Source organism: Vulpes vulpes, chromosome 5 (assembly GCF_048418805.1).
Source record: "Vulpes vulpes isolate BD-2025 chromosome 5, VulVul3, whole genome shotgun sequence".
NCBI lineage: Eukaryota > Metazoa > Chordata > Mammalia > Carnivora > Canidae > Vulpes > Vulpes vulpes.
In genome coordinates this window covers 82,295,046-82,317,156 of record NC_132784.1, presented here as the reverse complement: position 1 = coordinate 82,317,156, position 22,111 = coordinate 82,295,046, and the positions used below count along the sequence as shown (strand labels likewise).

At 44.6% G+C, this 22,111-nt stretch overlaps 1 protein-coding gene across 6 annotated transcripts in view; it reads right to left on the bottom strand.

The window, feature by feature from the left end:
• KIAA1549L (KIAA1549 like) overlaps positions 1-21,713 on the bottom strand; it is a 263,343-nt gene extending 241,630 nt beyond the window's left edge. For 2 of the 6 annotated variants that reach the window (XM_072759085.1, XM_072759086.1), the window contains exon 1: positions 20,668-20,947. In XM_072759085.1, the coding sequence (XP_072615186.1) occupies positions 20,668-20,809 (142 nt within the window). In that variant the 5' untranslated portion in view covers positions 20,810-20,947. Of the gene's footprint in view, positions 1-20,166; positions 20,224-20,667; positions 20,948-21,587 lie in introns of those variants that run through there. The other 4 variants (XM_072759084.1, XM_072759089.1, XM_072759088.1 and 1 more) reach the window with 4 other exon arrangements.
• Between the last annotated feature and the right edge of the window lie 398 nt (positions 21,714-22,111).

Sequence of the window (22,111 nt, the reverse complement as noted above, 5' to 3'; positions counted from 1 at the left end):
AACCAAAAACATTTAGAACGGAGTAGAAAAATATCCTCTTCCCCTCCCCCTCTGCCCCGAAGAATTACAAAAATCTCAGGGTGCTATAAACACTAACTGGAGTTGAAGGAGCTGAAAATTCCTTTAAAAGGAGACAATTTGGAGACTGAACTGATTACTAAACTTTAACTCAGACTACAGATGAATCACAGAAATTGCCCATAATGTCAAGTAGGAACCTGCATCTAAAGGTTCAGGAACCATGATGGATTATGGTTACAGTTATATTTGTAAAAGGCTTCAAGGCAAAAGGATGAAAGGAAAGATAGCAATCCTAAGAATGGTTGTGTTCGATTATGGGTGATTTTTCTTCTTCTTCTAACTTGGCTATGAAGAGAAGAAGAGTAAGTGATAACGTAATAGCAAGCAGTGCAGAACACTATCCATGGCAAAGGACTAGTGCCTTGGGTGTTGGTTGGTTGGCTAGCTGGTTGGTTGGTTGGTTGGTTTTCACTTTCTAGTCCATCACCTAGAGCTCAAAGGGGACTCAAGCAGAGTGTGGGGGACACAGACAGACGCTTGTGGTTAGGCTGTTGCACCATCAGCAGCCCAAAAAATGGAAAGGTAGATTTCCAACAGTCTGATGGCCACGTAATAGGGTATACTTCATGCAAAAGTAGTTATACTTCCTGCTGCCCCGAATGCTATGCCATCACCTTAAATTGCTCTAGCAGAGGTCTTGAGGCTGCATGGTCCCATAATAACTAACAAAGATGCGGTGCCAAGGATAACAAGATATGGAGGATTTTTACCTGTAGTCCTTTGGAGAAAGAAAAAAATACAATCAATCCGTTCTAGTTAGCCTCAAACCTCAAAACCTACTCCCAAGTAAATCGGAAAGGTACAACAATAATGACAAAAAACTGCTTCAAGGGGATCCCTGGGTGGCGCAGCAGTTTGGCGCCTGCCTTTGGCCCAGGGCGCGATCCTGGAGACCCGGGATCGAATCCCACGTCGGGCTCCCTACATGGAGCCTGCTTCTCCCTCTGCCTGTGTCTCTGCCTCTCTCTCTCTCTCTCTCTCTCTCTCTCCCCCTCTCTGTGACTATCGTAAATAAATAATAAAAAATAAATAAAAAATAAACTGCTTCAAATGTACCACAATCCAAAACTCAAACCACAGAAAAACTATCAGACCCCCTGCCCTCCATGCTGTGTACTGCTAAAAGATATGCAGGTGATTCTGAAAAGTGACACTAAATTTTCTGGCAAATGTAACGTAGCAGATCCCAATCTGTTTAGGTACAATTGAGTACAATACAACTGGAAGTTGTTACATACAGAAAGGATAATCTTGCTTGAAGTAGCAACTATCTGTCTACCAAACCTACAGAGGTTGAAAACAACTGATCTTTTACCCTAGCAATCAGCCAATAAGAAAATATATTAAATTTTTTCATCAATATATAGAGTGAGGCCCCAGAAAGACATTGAAAGTGGGAGAAAAGAAAAAGAAATTCTCACGTCCACCTTCTTTCTAATCCTGCGGCCATGATAACTGTCCAAATCTTAGCACTCTTTTCCTGAGACAGCACCCAGCCTACTAACAGAATTAAGTGTATAATAAGCACTAAGTAAATGGTAGCTGTTATCATTGCTTAGGGCAGCAAGGGGACTCCTTCATATATTCTTTTTTTATTATTAATAATGTATTTATTAAAATTTAACGTATTTAAATTATAATTGTGTTAATAGTAATACCATTACTATTATTATGTCTGATACTTACGGAGCACTATGTACAAGTACTGTGCTACACAATAATTTATGTAATCTTCAACCAACTGTGTTTGATAGGAAATATAATCTTTAATGATGAAAAAAATAGAGGTACAGAGAAATTATGTAACTCTCCCCAAATCACAGTGGTAAGAGAGAGAGCCAAGGTAGGGATGTTGGCAGTTTCTAGCTTTTGTAATTTCAAATATACCATAATCCTTCGTATATTCAACAACAATTTGTTGAACACCTACTGTGTGCCAGGCACTGAGTATACAGCACTAACCAAAACAGGGTAAGTCCCTGTTCTGCTGGAGCTGACATGGTAGTGACTTGACTCCAGGTTCCCTTATCCCCAGGGATACAAACTCAAATGCCTAAATGGACCAGAAAGGTAAAATAAATGAGTTGGATCAGATACTAGTTGGCTGTTCACCAAACCTGTCTTCTCTTCCTTCTGGGCCCACTCTTATATTACATTTCCGTCCCTCTTTCTTCAGGTAAGTGTGGCCAAGTGATAGAGCCCTAATCCATGGAATGTAAGTAGGATACACAGCCCTTTGGGACCTGTTCCCCCATTTCTTCCCCCTTCCACCTGCTGGTTACAGACTAGCACAGCTGCCTTGGAAGCCACAGACTGAAGATGGCAAAATCACAAAGGATTCTGGGTCCCTGAATCACTGCTTGGTTGAGAGCTCCCTGCCAATCAGGTACACACATTTGGTTTTTATGTGAGTAATAAAACGTGATGGCTTTGAACCATTATAGATTTGAATATTGGATTGTTAACATAGTTAACCACCTAGCCAACGTGTGAGTGCAGGGGGAGAGGCAGGGGCTGTGACAGATGCCCCATCTAAAAAGGAGGTACTGGGGAATCCCTGAGTGGCTCAGCAGTTAAGCATCTGCCTTTAGCCCAGGGTGTGATCCTGGGATCAAGTCCCATGTTGGGCTCTCTGCATGGAGCCTGCTTCTCCCTCTGCCTCTGTGTGTGTGTGTGTGTGTGTGTGTGTGTGTGTGTGTGTGTGTCTCATGAATAAATAAAATCTTTAAAAATAAATAAATAAATAAATAAATAATAAAATAATAAAATAAAATAAAATAGGTACCAGTATTCAACATTAGCCGATTGTTGCCATGCAAGAATGTAATTTATTTTACCAGTATGGTCAACCTTCTGATCATTTCAAGAGACCCTACAAATCTTGATTTCTATGGAGAAGCTCTTGATTTTTTAAATGCTTTTTATTTTTGTTTGACAAGTGTTTAATTTTTGAAAACACATCTGTAGACAGAAATCAGTCCTCTGGGCTACGATCCCTGCACTCCATCCCACCACCAGTACCACATTATCCATAAGTATTTTTTTGGCAGAATAGTCAAGAAAGGTTTTGAGAGCAGAAATAATAAAATGAGATTTTATGGGTACAGTGAGGATGTACTAGGAAATTCTCCTCCTTCCTTTATACATACCACAATTATCCCATATCTATTACGTATGTGTAAGACGCTGTGCTAAGACAAATAAGACAGGATCCCGGCCTTTGAAACTTCAGGGGTTATCGTCATCCTTAGAGTTGAAAATGACTTCACAGTTATTCCATGTTTTAGCAGTTAAGTGGCATCATTTCCTGCCCTGACAGCTCTGTCTACTGCCTTCTGTGCTCAGGAGCCTATATCTTGGTTGTATTCCTTAGAACTGGCTGGACTTTGTAGTATATCCTTCCCTCTTGCTCTGAGCACGTCGTCTTACTAGCCACTAAGCTCATTATTTCTCCTCATGGACATGGGCTGGCTATATGTCCTCAAATATAAGGAAAATAGTTTTTGCACATGTCATAATTGTTGTGAAAGGGCTTCCAGGACCCCAGTGAACCTGGGTCTACCTGTAGAGAATTGCTCAAAGGGGCTCAGTCTGATGAAGGAGCCAGGCCAGTAAACCATCTCAGACGGTACAGGGATTGGGAGTGAGGAGGATGGCTTCTAACTCCCATGGAGGAGGGTAGACTGTGTGCCAGGAAGGAAGCAGGACTTGGACTGAGTCTTGAAGAAAGGACAGCTACTAACTAAGCAGACAGGGCTGAGAAGTGCTTCCCAAGCAGAAAGAAGAAACTGTAAGGGGCAGAGATGGGCTTTGGGGGAACTGCATGTCTGGCTTATGATGACGGTGGTTCATTCATAAAATACCCAGATTGCTAAGCAATGGAGCTGAACTGATTTATAGGGCATTGCTGGGTAGATTTACATTTTATAAAAATCTCTAGCTGTAGGATAAGATTGGTCAGCAGAGGCTAAGAATTGAAGCAGGGTGGTCAGTTCATGGCCTTGACAAGAACACAGACCGGAAAGAGAGACGGTCTGGGAAAAAAAAGGCAGCAGAGACAGCAAGGAACAGAATTATCACAGTGTTCAGAAATATGATCAGCAAGATTTAGTGGCCAACTAAATGAAGGGAAGGAGAGAAAGAAAAGAATCTAGAATGATTGTCAGGTTTCTGGCTCCAAATTCCTAGTTGATCACTCACTGAAATAGTAAATACAGATGAGGAGCAAGACTCTGGGAAAAAATGAGTTCACTCTGAGAAAGAAATGCTGAAATGTCAGTAGCCAGGGGATAGAGGTATCCAGCAAATAGTTGCACATATGAATCTCAACCCCAGGACAGAACGGAGAGTCTTTTATATCATCGGTACGTAGGTGGTTATCAAATCCACGAGTTTGGAGGAGGCCACCCTGGGAGGGTCCACAGAATGATAGAGTGAATGGGATTAGACAACTGCTCCAGGATGTAAGCCATCAGGCAGTCACTGTGACTCTAACAGGATCCAGTGCAGGGGAATTAGTTAAGGAGCCAAAGAGGCAATGAGATGGAGGCAGGGAGGACAGAAGGATCTGGCAAGCAAGAGCTGGAGGTATCAAGGACCCAGATTTAGCAGCTATTACTGCCCTGGTAGGCAGGTGAGAGAGAACATGATGAGGAATCTGAAGATCTGCGTAGGGTTCATAATGTGAATTAAGGTTCTCCTAAAACTTGGAAGCCTCATGCCAACACTATTTATTTTTAGTTTGGACCCCAGAGCGTATAGTCCATGTCTTCTCTTCATCCAACTCAACTGACTGGGTAATTGAATGTCAAGGTCACACGATGGCTGCCCATCCCTTCTACTTTAAAAGCTAGAGTCCAATGCACCTGGATGGCCCAAGTGGTTAAGCGGCTTCCTTCAGCTTAGGTCATGATCTTAGGGTCCTGGGATGGATCCTCCACATCAAGCCTCAATGGGGAGTCTGCTTTTCCCTCTCCCTCTGCCCCTCCTTGTGCACTCACGTGCTCTTTCTCTCTCAAATAAATGAATAAAATCTATAAAGCAACCAATCAATCAAAAATCAACCAATGCGAGCTAGAGTCAACGGCCTGGCTCCTGCGTGATGTGGCCCCTGCCACCTCTCCTGCCTAGTCCAGCACTCACTACCCTCTTGATTCTTGCCCACCCAACCACATCCTTCTTTTCTCTGGTTCTGGAATAAACCACACTTCCTCCCACAGAGGTCAGTACCCACATCTCTTTTTGCTCTAAATCTCTGCCTAGTTATTTCTTGTTCATTCTTCTGTTGGCACCAGGATCACTTCTCCAGGAAAAGCTTCCCTGACCATCCTCCCCCTTACTTACCCAGCCTCCCCAGCACCCGGGGCCTCCCCTTCACAACACTCACCCCTGTTGGTAATTGTATACTTATTCCTAAGAGGAACTGACTGACGACTTTCTCTCCCCTATGAGCCAATGATCACTTCCTCCCCATTATACCCCTTGCATCTGGCACAATGCCTGTCACATACCAGCTGCTTAATAAAAACTGTCTCTATTAATACATACAAGGGAAAGCCCATTTAGAAACAACAGACATCATTATTTAAGACGGCCTGGTATTAAAATTAAACCATGGTGGGAAAAAAAAAAAAACTGTGATGCCTGGGGAGAGGGTAGAGATGGGGAAGTAGAATGTCTATAGAAGAGCAAGAGGAAACTTATTTCCTAGGGTGATGATCATGTTCTAAATCCTAACAAGAATTGGGGTTACACGGGTACATGGATTTGTCAAAACATAGAAATATACACTTCGGATTTCTGTATTTCTCTGTACACAAAATTTACCTTATAAAAAACTAAAAATAAATGAATATTGAAGTTTAATCAATGGCATGCATACTAAAGTGTTTAGGGGATAACATGTATTGACATCTGCAACTTATTTGGAAATAAATCAGAAAAAAATAAGAGGAATTAATGGATGGACAGAGGTACAGACAAGATATATGATCAAACAAATACAGCAAAATGTTAACTGTATCATCCAGCACTTTCAACTCCTCTATATGCTTGAAAATTTAATAGGATGAGGGGGAAACCTACGGAGTACAGCTGAAAATGTATTTACATTGTAGTCCAATTTGGTTTCAAATCCCATCTTCACCACTTACAAGCAATGTACCCTTAGGCAAGTCACTTTCTTAAATGTTCTCTCTGTCTCAGTTTCCTCCAAGAAAAATGGGCAAGAATTACTCCCACAGTGTCATTGTGGGGGTTAAATAGGATGGAACTCCTGATCCAGAGACTAACACAATAGTAGCTGTTTCATAAATGTTAGTCCTCCTACTCAGAAGTCAACATATCCACAAACTAGGACAAATCTCCAGTGAAACATAAAAGGAAAATCTTGTCAAATTTTTCTCTTGCACAGCCCCTGGGAAATTAAAAGAATAAATTAACTGTGCTATTTTTATAGGTAAAGACACTGACCTTCCATCAGTAGGACACTTGGAACTCCATGTCTAAAGGAGATTTATGCTGCCAACACTTCCTCATCCCATCTCCCAGGGGCCAACACCACCCTTTGTTAGAGCTGGCCAGTCAGTGACACAGCCACATCAGGCAGAAAGACGGGGAATGTCAGCAGAACTGTAAGTAGCATACAGAAGCCAAGACTCCCAGTCACCTCCCAGATGTATAAGGGAAGAGCCAACCAGATGAGCCTTAAGATCTGTTAAAGCATCTGATGTGTTGCCAGGGGTGGCAGTCACAAGACTGTCTTGGCTTTTAGCATAATTATACGAACTGAGAGATGGCCTTATGACCATAAATAAAGGCCTCCAATCAAGAATAATAGTATTTATTTAACTGAAAGGTATCTAATAGGCTGCCACATGGCCTCCACCTCTCTAGGTCTACAAGGCAAGAGAAAGGAATCCATGAATGATGACACCAATGGGAGGGAACTGCTGACATCTGGAAGCAAGGAAAACAAAGTCAACACACCTCCAAGGAAATGAGGTCTGACATCTTAAAGTCAGTGAAAGGGTTAATTCTATGTCACAAGTGAGACATTACAGGCAAAGGAAATTGTAATTTTTTTAGAAAGCAGCTCTGTGTGCCTACTAGATTGCACACTTAGGACTATATAATTCAAGCTATTTTAGGCGATGCATGCCCAATCTAACTTCCACCCTCTCTTCCTTGAAATAGTGTTTCCTTTTACATAACTATAAACCCACCTAGTTAGTTAGCCTATTAAGCCTAGACTTTAAACTTCTTGGAGACATCCTGCATTTACTGCGTACATTGCATGTGTGGTGTATGTAGCCTACAGAGGGACAGGATCACATCGGCGCTGAGCCAACTGTGCACATCTCTTCCCAACTCCACTGTCACACTGGTAGCCTGAAATCAGCCATGGTGGGAGTATTTATACCATGGAAATCGGCCAACACTATAAATCAGGCCACTTATCCTCGATGTTTTTCAGAGCCAGCTTACCAGCACATGAACTTGTTTTTTACTGCTATGGAAGAGACAGATTTGGGGAAGCTTGCCCTATCCACACTACCTTATTTAACGTTGCCCTCTACCATAGGCCATGGCTGAAAGAGGGGTCTTATTTGTACCACCTGCCCCTTCTCTCCTGGCCTCTGCTGATCAGATGAGGGGTACATTCCTCACTCTCTTGGCCAGGTGACGCCAGCCTGATTTCCTTCCTGGGAAGTACAGAAATGGGACAGAGACTGGATGGTGAGCACTTAAACTGAAAAGTCTTGCCAACTCTGGCTGCAGCAAGCAAAAGTGCACTGGAGGATTAGTTACAGGGGGATCAAGTGGCTGTGAGTAAGCAGACAAAGCTAGTCTGCAGGAAGAGGCAAAAGGACAGACCCAACCTGCAGGAAAAGAGAGAGGGTCCATGAGACACAAAGGCCAGTAACCTCAGCCTCTTACTATTGAGGAAGGCAATATAATGAAGCAGGGCAAGGGCTAGAACGAAACTGCCAGGGTTCAAATCCCGCCACTGACACCTCCCACGTGATACTGGATGAACAATTATAAAGTTACTCTGTGCCTCAGTTTCCTCTCTGAAACATGGGGATCATAACAGAACCCACTTCATACAATTGTGAAAATCAAACAGGCTGATACAAATAGTAAACACTCAAAAACATTAGCTATTATTTCTATCAGTTCATTATATAGTCCACACAGCCCAATTATATTTTATTCCTATTCTAAATATGTCACGTGAGATCTCCCCTGTGGCCCAAGGACTCATACTTGAGCTAGTTTCAAATAAGTAGCTAGGTAATCACAGAATAGTGTAACCCTACAATCATAGAATTCCTGAATCACAGAACAATATAAAAAGCCCTGGGCCGTTTTGTGACCTTTAGCAAATCACTTCCTTAACCCTCTCTTAAGAATGACATGAGATGCAAATAAGAGAGTGAGAACTTCAACAAGTATGAGGTGCTATACTAACCCAGAGGGACTACTATCCCTGCAGGGAAAAGCAAATATATCACAGTAGCCATAGGAGGGGAAAATGCTTGTTTAAAATGTTGTTTTTATTGTTGGACTGGAGACAAGAAATTATTCTCCATCCACTGCAAGGAAGGTTTCCTTTCTGTAGGATTCACCAGGTTGATGTGTGCTCATTTCCAATATTAAGTAACATGATAACAGGAAACTGCCAGAGACAGCTCTATGGCACTGATTTTTTAATACGCTTCCATCTAGTTTAATTATATTCAAAATAATGCTCATATTCCAGATCCTCCTATTCTTTTCAAAACAAAGACTCATTATTTGGTAATGAAGTACGTAGGTTTAGAGATATTTTTGCTCAGCTCTTTTAGACAAGGATTTATAAGCTGCACCATTAATTTCAACACATTCTCTTCTCAGACGTCACATTCTTCTCCAGCCTTCCTTGGTTTGTCGTTGACATTTGGTAAATAAAAAGACAAGTGACAGAGGAGCAGCATTCATTACCAGAAACAGAGGTAAAGGGGTAGGTCTGGGAGTCCTGGCTTCATTCTGACACTTAAAACCATATTTCACGTCACAAGAGTAAAGTTAGAAATATCCTAGACCTTCCTATTTACTGGTACCACATAAATAACAAAGCCACTTTGTGTTTCTGACGTCAGGAGATTTTATTTCAGGCTAAGAATAGATTTAACATATATAAATCAAAATCAAAATCAAATTCCCCTCTCGTGGTTAGGATGCATTAGGCAAACACTTGCCTGAGTGGACAGATGGCAGGTGCAACAATGTCCTTGGGCTAAATACTTGAGGCAGCTACTCGGCCTTATTTACATCTCCATTAGTTAGTTTAAACACAGTGTTTATCCCTATTCTATTTGGTGTTTAAAAGGGTTTGTGATTTTCCTTAGCATCTGTGGACATTTGTTCCAAGGAAGGAAGCAAAGGAGAGAGGAAACAGGAGAAATGGTCTAAGGAGAGGTTTTAACTCTATTGGTTTGAATTCAAACTGTAGTTTTAAAACAGTTTTCTTTCACAGTAAAGGTTTTTCCAAATTTCAGGAAGAAGTTCAAAGTCTCTTGTGACAAAATTTGTTTAGCATGGAAACAGGGTCATGATATAGTGTCAAGTGACAAATGTTCTGATTATTCCACCCCTAATCTCTTTATTTTTTTAAAAGATTTTATTTATTTATGAGACAGAGTACAAGGGTACAGAGGAGCAGAGGGAGAGGGAGAAGCAGACTCCTCCCTGAGCAGGGAGCCCAACTTCAGGTTCAATCCCAGGACCCTGGATTCATGACCTGAGCCAAAGGCAGACACTTAACTGACTGAGCCATCCAGGCACCCCCACCCTTAATTTCTTGACAAAATTAAAAGAAGATATGTAATGGATATAAATATTTGTATGAAAAAAGGTCTGGAAAGACCTATCATATTTGTTTGACAGCACAATTCTAGGAAATAGCAATGGGACCAACCAGGCCTTTTGCATTTTACTGCATACACCTTGTATACTGTTTGAACTTAATAAAGTACATATTACTTTTACAATTTTTAAAAGACAATGAAGATTAAAGATAAGCCAATAGTTATCTGGGCTTCAGGTTGGAACCATGAGAGCAAAATATGAGAAAATTCTTCCCTTTTGAGAATGAGTCCTTGACTGGACTTGTCACCAATGTAGGAAGAGATGAGAAATGAAAACAGTCTAGCCCACCAAAACATTTGCCCAAGGCTTATAAACATACAGCCTGAGGGATGGGAAAAGAAGGGAGGATCCTGAGGCTTTTATTTACGGATGAGAAAACTAAAGCCCTGAAAAATGAAGTGACTTGATAAATAGCCAACAGCCAGCTAGGGGTGACCTGTCTCATGAGTACATTCAACACAATTTCCCCTCACCCAGGCCATTCACCCTAGACCTTAAACCTAACCAATATCCTAATGTCTAGGAAATATCCACTGTTAGCCCCAAGAATTAGGAAACGTACTAGAGGTATCTGATATTTTTAATTTTACTGAAGAAACCCTTAAGCAATCTTCAATCTCACCTATAAAACCATAGGCCTTAAGGGAGAAATAATGCCAATTCTATCCAAACACTTCCATAAAACAGAAGAGAGAATATCCAACCACTTTAGAGATAGCATTACCTTTACTCCAAAACCAGACAAAACAAACCAGGAAAACAAAACTACACACCAATCAATACCCTTCATGAACATAAGACTTTATAAATTTCCAACCAAAAGATTAGAAAATCACACCCAGCTGGAACACACATCATGACTAAGCTGGAATTTATCCCAGGAATACAAGGTTGATCCAACATTCTAAAATCAACCAATGCCTTTTTACAGACTGAAAAAGAAAAACTTTGTGGTGGTTTCAACAGATAGAGAGAAAGCATTTGACAAAATTCATTACCAATTTATGATAAAAAAAAAAATTTCACAGCAAACTGGGAATAGAAGGGAACTTCTTAAACCTGATAAAGGGCCTCTATACAGCAAAATAAAACAAAACAAAGCAAAACAAAACTACAGCCAACATCATACTTAATAGTGAAGGTTGAATGAGATCAAAGCAAGGATGCCCACTCTCCCCATTCCTAGTCAACGGTGTACTTGAAGTTGTAACCATTGCAATGAGGCAGGAAAAAGAAAGAAAAGGCATAAGATCTGAAATAAAGAAAAATCCCAAAGATTCTACAGAAAGCTACTAGAACTAGTGTGAGTTTAAAAGGGTCATATGAGGGCAGCCCCAGTGGCGCAGTGGTTTAGTGCCACCTGCAGCCCAGGGCATGATCCTGGAGACCTGGGATTGAGTCCCACGTCAGGCTCCCTGCATGAACCTGCTTCTTCTCCCTCTGCCTGTGTCTCTGCTTATCTCTCTCTCTCGCTATATTGCTCATGAGTAAATAAATAAAATCTTAAATAAATAAATAAATAGGGTCACGATACAAGATTAATATTTTTAAAATCATATATCTATATGTTAACAAAGAACTTTTAAAGTACTGCTTACTAAGCATTGTAAAATGAAATACATATGGACAAAATCTGTAGGCTGAAAACTATAAAACTTAATGAAAGGAAGGGAAGATTACCTAAATAAATGGAGAGAAACATGTTCATGGATCAAAAAAATCAAATTGGTAAAATGCCAACCTTCTCCAATGAAATCCCAACAGAAATTCCAGTGTGTCTTTCTTATATAGGTTGACAAAAAAAAAGATATTAAGATCTCTATGGAAAACTGTAAGACCTAGAATATCCAAAAAGATTTTGAAAAAGAAGAAAAAATTTAGAAGATTTACAGTGATTTTGAGACTTACTACAGAGCTCAATCAGGGGCAATTTTACCCCCCAGGGACCATTTAGCAAACTCTGAAGACATTTTGGTTGTCACAACTGGGGAAGGAGGGAGGTACTGGCATCTACTGGACAGAGGCCAGAAATGACACTAAACATCCTACAAGCACAGGACAGTTCCCCACGACAAAGAATAATCCAGCCCAAAATATCAGCAGTGTTGTGATTAAGTAACCCTGAGCTAGAGAAATCAAGACAGTGTTTTTTTTGGCATAAGGAAAGAAATATACATTAATAGAACAAACTAGACTCCAGAAATAAACCCACACATATAAAGTACCAAGGTAATTCAGTGGAACAAATACAATCTCTTTAATACATGGTGCTGGAGCAATTAAACATCCATATGCAAAAGACACTAACCTCGACTCCCTTCCTGAATCATATACAAAAATTAATATGAACTGGACCACAGATCTAAAGGTAAAAATAAGACAATAAAACTTCTAGGAAAAATCATTGCTGTTTGTGACCTTGAGTTAGGCAAGTATTTCTATCCTCAGATACAAAAAAAATACAAATCTTTTTTTTTCTTAACGTGGAATATGGCCTCTTTAATTTTATTTTTATTTATTTTATTTTAATTCCATTGTAGTTAATATACAGTGTTGTATTCATTTCAGGTGTACAATATAGCAAGGCAACAATTCCATATATTATTCAGGGCTCGTCAAGCTAGGTGTACTCTTCATCCCTTTCACCTGTTTCACCCCAAACCCACAAATGTTAAATTTAAATGCTGATAAACTAGAGTTAATCAAAATCTAGAACTGCTGTTCTTTGGAAAATACTGTCAATGAAACGAAAAGACAGGCCACAGACAGGGAGAAAATATTTGCAAAGAGCTTATCTGATAAACAAATTGTATCCAGATACACAAAGAAAGCTCAAAATTCAATAATAATAAAACAATCTAATTTTTTTAAACGGGCAAAAGACTTAACAGACACTTCAAAACAGATACAGATGGCAAGTAAGAAAATGAACAGATAATATGCAGCAATAACATCATCAGTAACTAGAAAAAGGCAAACTAACATTATAATGAGATACCACTAAAAACTACTGGAATACCTGGAATCTAAATTTAAAAAGAAAGTTGACAAAACCAAGTGCCAGTGAGGATATAGAGGACCAATCAGAATACTCCTACATTGCTAATGGGAATACAAAATTATACAGACACTTTGGAAAAGAATTTGGCAGGCTGGTGTTTTTGGTTGTTGTTTTTTATTTTTTGTTTTTAGGAATTGGGGGAGAAAAGGGACAGAGAATTTTAAGCAGGCTCCACGCTTAGCACACAGCTTGATGTGGGGCTCGATCTTACAACTCTGAGATGATGCCCTGAGCCGAAATCAAAAGTTACATATTTAACTGAGTTGCCCAGGTGCCTCAAGAAGTCGGCAGTTTCTTATAAGATTAAATAACATATCTAATGTAAGATCCAGAAATTTCACTCCTGGGTATTTACCCAAGAGGATGAAAGCTGCCCACACGAGAACTTTTAGGCTAAAAACTGGAAACAACCCAAATGTCTAACAACCGGTGAATGGATAAGCAAACTGGGCTGCAACCCAATTAAAAAAAAAAAAAAAGTAGAGAAAGATATAGGTATATAGATATATAATAACATTTATGATTATCAAGAATGTTATGCTCAAAGAAGCCAGACATAAAATGTTACATGCTGTATGATTCCCTTTATATGAGCCTCAGTTAAAGGCAAAATTACAGGGACAGAGAATAGATTGGTGCTTGTCAGGGACTGGATGTGTAGGGGGGAGAAGACGGACTACAAAGGAGCAGGAGGAAATTTTTGGAGGTGACAGAAATGTTTTACATCTGAATTGTGGTTGTGGATTCATGATTACATACTTCTGTCAAAACTAATCATGCAGTACCCCTAAAGGGGTAAATTTTACTGTATGTAAATTATACCTTAATAAACTTGGCTTAAAAAAAAGTGGTGGCTCATGGGTGTGTTTTCTTTGTATGGCATGACATTTCAAACATCTGAATTAGCTGGTGAAAACAAGATTTTTGTTTGTTTGTTTTTTATGATAGTCACACAGAGAGAGAGAGGCAGAGACACAGGCAGAGGGAGAAGCAGGCTCCATGCACCGGGAGCCCGATGTGGGATTCGATCCCGGGTCTCCAGGATCGCGCCCTGGGCCAAAGGCAGGCACCAAACCGCTGCGCCACCCAGGGATCCCTGAAAACAAGATTTTTAAATAAAGATCCAGTTTTTCTTGAGAAGTCAGAACTTTGGCACCCCAGGCCTCATTCCCTCCCAGGCCGCAGCCGAGCAGGGACTGCCTCTTTGCACAAAGCAGATACTCTATGTCTTGCCACATCCCCCCACCTGAGCCAACTCACAGAAGTATTTTATTGACCTGCCACTCCACCCACTGAGTAATGGTTGCTGAGCCTCAGCCATAGACTGTTTGAGGCCAGGGGCCAGGCCCGGATAGTTCTACACTATACCTCCAGTATCTGGTGAAGTGTTTGGCCTGGCATATGCGAGGTGGTTGACAGATACCATCAAATCAATGTGACTCACTTGCCGCCTTCCCACCAGCTACAATAACTGAGATGCACAATACCCAGATTGCTAACTGCTCCTTTGGACCTGAAGTCCCTAAAGAGAGTCACCATCCAAGGCAGCCATCTAGTGACCTAGAATAATGTGTCCCTCTGTGTGTTTAGAAATCCCCTGTAATATGTTGTCAAGCAACGAAAATGTTTTAGGATCATTCCAACCATTCATTTTTGTTTGGAGAAGAGTAGAGTTGTTGTTTGTTTAAAAGAAAGAAAGAAAGAAAGAAAGAAAGAAAGAAAGAAAGAAAGAAAGAAAGAAAGAAAGAAAGAAAGAAAGAAAACCACAACACAGGCTTGTAGGATAATGAAAATGAAAAGGGAAGTGTGCACATTTTGAATATTCTCAGATCATATTCTAGTAATTTAAGACTTAAGTAGCCTTCTGAGAGATTCTCTGGTTGTCATCAGAATGCAGTATCTCAAAGCTTGCACTGTGATGTTCAGTTTTAGGGGCGGGGGTGGGGGCAGGAAGGGGTTTTTTGACTTCTGTTTGATGTCAATATTAAAAGTAGAGTATTACTATTCTCAAAATCTTCTTTACTTGTGTGTGGGATGGGGAAGGAAGCAGAGGCGACGTTGAGGACATCTTGCAAATATCTTTGAACCACTAATAATTAGTATTGAGAGTAAAAAGCCCAAATTTTATCAGATTGTCTACATCTGGGGGAAAAAACAAGTCAAACGCTCTTGCTGTACATCTTTAATGTTAAAAGATGAGAAAGTACAAACATAATGCAATTTTATCCCATCTTAACTCTCTCTTGATCCACCTCCTCTCTTACTCTGCTTTTCTCCACAGAAAAGACTTTAAAAGAGTTGTTTTTTACTTCTCTGATTTCTCTTCTTCCTTTCTCTCTTAAACCCACTGCAGTAAGACTTCCGTCCCCTCTACTCTCAGGGCACCAAACACGTCCACATCTCCAAACCTAATGTCCATTGCTAGTCCCATCCAGACTTTCTCAGCCTCTTGTGCTGGTCCCTCCCCACCTCCAAACCCCTAACTTCTGCAGTATCCCAGGGCTCACTGCTCAGACCAGGGTGGTCTCTATACTTCTCTATACTTACTCTCTAGGTTTCTCAGCCACTCCCGTGCTGATGGCTTCCAAATTTGTATCTCTGGATCCAATATCTGCCTGCAATTCCAGACTACTATGGACCATTGGACATTTCCACTTAGATGTTTAATAAACATGGTAAGTTTAACATACCCCAAACCAACTCTTCATTTCCTCCTGCAACCCTGAGCCTCTTGGAATCTTCTGAATCTCAGTTAATTAACTTCATCTCCCAACTGCCCGAGCCAAAAACTCTAGCACCATATTGGTTCCTCTCTTTTTCTCTCACCCCTCTTCTATGTTATTAGAAAACTGTATTAGCTCTACCTTCAAAAGATGTCCAAAATTTCACCACTTTTTTTTTAAGATTTTATTTATCCATTCATGAGAGACACACACACACAGAGAGAGAGAGAGAGAGAGAGAGAGAGGCAGAGACACAAGCAGGCTCCATGCAGGGAGCCTGACGTGGGACTCGATCCCAGGACTCCAGGATCACGCCCTGGGCTGAAGGCGGCGCTAAACCACCGAACCTGGGCTGCCCTTCTCACCACTTTCTAAGCCAAACTACCGGGTCTCCTTGTTTTCATGTTTGACCTTACAGTCTCCATAATAGCGAAAGAGATTCTTTTAAAACTTGAAGTCGAGGCACCTAAGTGGCTCAGTCGGTTGAGCATCTGCCTTCCATTCAGGTCATGATCCCGGGGTCCTGGGATCGAGCCTCATGTCAGGCTCCCTGCTCAGCTTCTCCCTCTCCCCCTTGCTCATGCACTTACTTCTCTCTCTAATAAATACATAAAATCTTGAAAAAAAAAAACTGAAGTCAGGTCATGTCATCTCTTACTCTCATTCAAAATAAAATGCCAAGTTCTCATCCTGCCAAATTGTCCTACATGATCTGGCCTCAGGCTGCTCTTCAACATCATATCTCACCATCGTCCCCTTGTTCACTCAGTTCCACATGGCCTCCATGCTGGTCCTCGGCCATCCCAAACACAATCTCTTCTCGAGACCTTTGCACTTGCTTTCCCCTCTGCCTGGAGTATCCTCCTCCAGATGTCCACTTTTAGGTATCTACTCAATGTTGTCTGATCCTGGAAGTCTTCCCTCCCCACTCTATAAATAAGCACACGTGTGAGGGTACTCACACACGCACACACGCCAATATCAGCTTCTCGCTATCCCCTACCCTGATTTATTTTTCTTACCACCATCCATGCTGCATTTATTTATTACCACTTGCCTCTCAAAGTAGGGTCACTGAACCACCAGTGATTCCTAGAAATACAGAACACCAGGCCCTAGCCCAGACCTACTGAATCAAAACCTGCCAGGTAACAGGAACTTCAGGAGATCTGCATGCACAGTAAAGTGTGGAAAACACTGGGCTAGTTCCTAATTGCCATGGGAATGAGAGTTTCTTTCGTTCATTTTGGTAACCTCAGAAAGCGGAGGCATTCAAGTGCACCGAGTGGAGGAATGAACAAGTGAACTACTGCACCTGTTTCAAACGGAACTCCAAGTTGACGATGTGGTACAAGCTTGGGGAGGGGCAAGAAAAACATCCCAAGTCAAAATTAACTCCCCTATATAGTGTGCTAGATTGGAGATCCCCGGGAACAGCAAACCTTTCTGCCAAAATGCAAAATACATTCCCCGAGTAAAGCAGCCATTCACAACTTAGCGTGGATTACTTACGTGAGATAATTACTCTAACGTAAACGGAATCAGCCAAACTGAAGGACCAGGAGTAAAAGAAGGCTGAAAATTTAATAAGCGCCTACACTGTGCTGGGCATTATTACAGGCAAGAGGGGAACACAGGTAAACCAGGGAACTTATAAGTAGGTGGGGGAAGCAGAGGACCCTCTCAGAGAAGGGCAAAGAGGATGTGGTGCCCTGTGAGGGGGGCTTGGGAAAGCTCCAGGGCACTGAGAAAGTCTGGAGTACTCCTCACTATGGCATCCTGTGCTCTGGCCACAAAGAATCCTTTACTTTCCCACTGCCTGAAATGCCATAGTCAATCTTGCCAATACCTACTCATCCTTTAAGGGGCCTCCACTCTCCCAGAATTAACTGTTCCTTCATTCTATGAGCTCTGACCACACAGTATCAGAATTCCAGGGTGCACATCACTGTCTTCAAAAGGGGCTTCTACATACTGTCTTCTCCTTATTCACCTCTGTATCCCCTGGCCCTGCACAGCACCTGAACACAGTCCTGTTCCATCCATTTCTGCCATCCTATAAGGACAGCTAGCACTCTCTGAGCATTGACCATGTACACCAAGCACTGTTTTAAACCTTCAGATGTATGTATTAACTAATTCAATCCTCGTGACAACTCAATGAGATTGGAGCTATTATCCCCATTTTACAGATTAGAGAACTGAGGCCCAGAGAGGCAAGATCACAGGAAGGAAGGAGCATGGTACCTGCACCGGACCAGCACACAGGAAATGTCTACTGCCATGAACTGCAGGGCAGAGCAATAGTGAAGAAGGTTGGGAAGTCAAACTTGAACTTTATCATCCTGCCTGGGGCCCCTGAGGGCAGAAGAGGATAGAGGACATCAGAGCTCGCTGCTCTAGAGAAACTCCTTCCCCACACCTGTCTCCCACATCCAAAACCAAAGTTACTGCCTGGGAGCAAGAGAGATGGAGCAGAGATGGAGGTTAGGAGAGGAAGCCCGAGGGAAGACACAGAGGGCCTTCCGCTACAGCCCCAAGAGAAGGAGCGCCAATTCCTCAGGAGTAGTAAAGCAGAAGTACTGAGGGGAACGGGTGGAGGGAGGCTGGAACACACCGTAGAGGCTCCGGAACACAACTGCTACAGATTTTCCTGAAACAGACTATCTTTACCCATTTTTCAACCCAGGTAAATGTTTGCCTTAGCCTCGCTTAGGAAACAAGGACCAGCAGTGGCCCGACTGTAGCAAACTAGCACTTTTAGTAGGATCTTAATATCATAGGTCTGGCTTCTTGGCATCAGCACCAAACTGCAGTTACCCCTCCAAAAAGTCCAAAACCAGGTTGTTGGAAGTTCAAGTTCCCAGAAAAAATATCATCCCTTCTCCCGCCTCCCTCCAGACACCACTTCTACACAAACTCCCTGGGCTGCCCTGCATGAATCCCAGGACTCATCCTCCCCCCCTGCAGCTAACCTGCCTCAATCGGAAATCAGAGAACAAATGAAAGCAGGTAGAAGGCAGGACAGGGGACCCAGGGGTTTAGCCTCCCATTGAGGAGAGAGAGACAAGTCATGACACTAAATCAGCAGTAAACTCACAGGAAGCCAGGGAGCCCGGAGGTAGACTCTGGATCCACAAGTGAACTAGACCACAGGAACTCAGTCCTCAAGGGTGACAGAAGAAAGGGCACCCCAAAGGGCACAGAGGAAGCAACAAGTCACTCCGATGAGAGGGGAAGACAGAAGACTCAGGGAACAATGTCAATTTTAATGATTTTTTACCATCATTTTAATCAAAGCTCCTTTCTTAATTATCCCCATGATCACCACACTTAGAGGAAAAAGGACATCAGGGCTAAAACTAAAAGAGATCAAAAGTCAGGCTCTGGCAGTCTGAAAGAAGAGCCAAGTGAAGTCACAGGTTCAGAAAGGTCAGTAGTCCGAAGGAAGAACGGAAATTCAAAACTGATCAGAGGAAATCATGCGACATCACGCTGAACAGGAACAAGACATAAAATCCAAATTTCACATGTTACAGATGGCTCAACAGTTTCTAGTTTACACACTCAAATGAACAGCAGCCAAAAATTAACATCTCATAAACAGTTCACAAAACTCCCAAAGATCGATTTATTTTAAATAAAAACTCAAAGTGTGTCTCTGATCCAAGGAATACGCAGGTGCTTACACGTGTCTGACTCTGGACTTACCTTTTAAGCATTATACCAAATACACATCACCGAAAACTGCTAGAGGCATACAAACTAGAGGCTAAAATTCTTTAAAGGCTTTTCTTGGGTCTCAGGCACACGTCCAAAGAGGACCAAACTTTCTCACCACTATAATCATAACAGAAAATTTCTGGATGGTAACTTGTTACACATAAGACACCTCATGTCAGGGACCCTTTAAGTGAAGCCAAAAAAGGAAAAGTGGGCTTTCAATTAACCTGTTGAAGACAGGCAATCATTTTAACCTGAAACCCTCTCATCTAGATCCTTCATAATCAGGAATTTTAATCTAATTTGGGGGAAGGGGTACACTGGAAAAAAGAAAAAAGCAGTTTTCATTAGTCCTTGCTAGAAACCACATAACTACAGGACCACATGTGCTAACGTGGGAGCTATATTCCTTGATAAATGAAATCAAGAGCCCAGAATTTCATCACAAACAACAGCCTGACCTTTACAAGTGCCATAGTAATCATTCTCCTTTCAAAGACAATTCCTCACTGCACAGTAAGTTTTTAACAGAACAATCCACCGCCCCACCAAAAAAAAAAAAAAATAGTTACAAGAGATTTCTCAGAATCCTCCAAGGAATTCCAGAAATCCATTTTCTGGGGGTTCTTGGGAGTCTAAAAGACAAGCGTGGTTATTCTTCACTACCTTCCTGCAAACAGTGGGTTAGATGCTTGCTGGGTGCCTGGGTCCTCCTGGGTCCCCCTGCAAGATGCAAGCAAGCGATGATTTCTGGTACCTCCATCCCAAAAGAAAACGGGTCTTCCGTTCAACCTGCAGGGGAAAGCGCTACCTGGGGGGCCGGCCCCCCGGGGATGAATGGCCTAAAACTCTCTGGCCATTTGGCGTAGCCCCAACGAAGTGGGCACCCCACGGGGAGCCCGAAATGCAGCGGGCGTCCCCCGCCCGAGCGTGCCCGGTAAGGCACCTGCCTTCTCGCGGCGTCTCTCACGCCCCGGGTCTTTATCTAAACCGAGCTCGCCCGCCGGGACCCCCGCGGAGGACCCGCAACTTGTGCGGAGGAGAGATGCGCCCCCCCCGCCGCGCGCTGCGCTCCCGGGAGACCGACTCCCCGCCCGCCCCGCGCCGCGCCGCGCCCGCCGACCCCCGACCCCCGACCCCCGCGCGCCCCGGCCGCCAAGTGCTTACCCGGGTCGGCCAGGCAGCGCCCGGCGAGCGCCGCCAGCAGCAGGAGCCCCAGCAGCGGCCGCCCCGAGCCCCTCACGCCCGCGCCGCCCGCCGCTCCCCCGCCCGCCCTGGGGCCCCGGGGCCGCGCGTCCTGCCGAGCCATGGGGACGCTTCACACATCCAGGCCGCCGCCCCGCTCCGCAGCGCGCCCGGGAGCCCGGCCTCCGGCGCCCCGGTCCGCACCGGGCATCTCCGGCCGAGGCCCCGGGACCGGCTCGCTCGCCCTGCCGCGCCCGGGCGGGCTCCGCGGAGCCGCCGCTTCACCCGCGCAGGGCCCGGGGCCGCATGGAGCCGCGGCGGGAGCCGGCCGAGCTGCCCACGCTGCCTGCGAGGGCCGGACGGGCGCCGCCCGGGTGCCCCCCCCGCCGGCCGCCCCCGCGGACTCGGGGGCCGGGCGGCGAGCGGCGGGCGCGGGGCGCGGGGCGCGGGGCGCGGGGCGCGCTCGGGGACCCCTCCCGCCGGCGGCTCTGCGCGCGGCTCTCGGCGCTCGCTCGGGCTCGGGCTCGGCTCGGGCTCGGGCCCCGGCTCCGGCTCCGGCTCCGGCTCCGGCTCCGGCTCCGGCTCCGGCTCCGGCTCGGGCTCCCGGGCCGAGCGTTACTGCAGCTCCGAGCGGCGCCTCATTGACAAAGAAAGCACGTAGCCGGCGGAGCGGGCGAGGCGGGCGAGGCGGGCGAGGCGGGCGAGGCCGGCGCGCGCGCACCCCCGCGCGGAGCCACCGCGCGCCCCCCGCGCCCGCGCGCCCCGCCGCCCCCGCCCGGAGGGGGACCCCTCGCGGCCGCTCCCGCGCGCCGAGGTGCAGCCTGCGGCGGGAGGCGGGGCCCTGGGGGGCGGGGGGCGCTTGCCTCGCGTGCGCCCCGTTTCCCCGCCCGGCTCCCACCTACAGGAGGGGAGGGGAGGTCCTTGCCCCGCACCCCGGCCCCAGAGGGGCGTAGACCGTCAGGGTCGACGTGCTCCACCGGCCCCTCAGCTCCTCCGCCTGCATCTGGGAAAGCCGTCTGCGGAGGGGCGGAGGGGCGGAGGGGCGGAGGGGCGGAGGGGCGGAGGGGCGGCCGTGCTTTGTGCGGTGCGCTCGGCGCTCCCGCTCCCGCTCCGAGGGGCCGGCGGGCACCTGCATGCGCGGCTCAGCCCCGGGAACGAAGGCGGCTGTGGCCTAGTGGCAATAAGGCGCTGGGCTTAAAGCACACTATGAATATGTGCTGCAGCCACACTACGCGCAACGCGGTGCACCGCACAGTGCGGAGCGCACAGGGACACGTTCTCCTAAAAGTCCCTTCTGCGAGGACAATTAGGCAGTCGCTCTGCAGGAGAACAAAAGGCCCCCTTGGCCTGCTTGCTCTCCCCTTGCCAAGCTAGATGACCTTAGACCTCGTTCATCGGAGCTTCAGACTTCCTCCGCCAACAATTT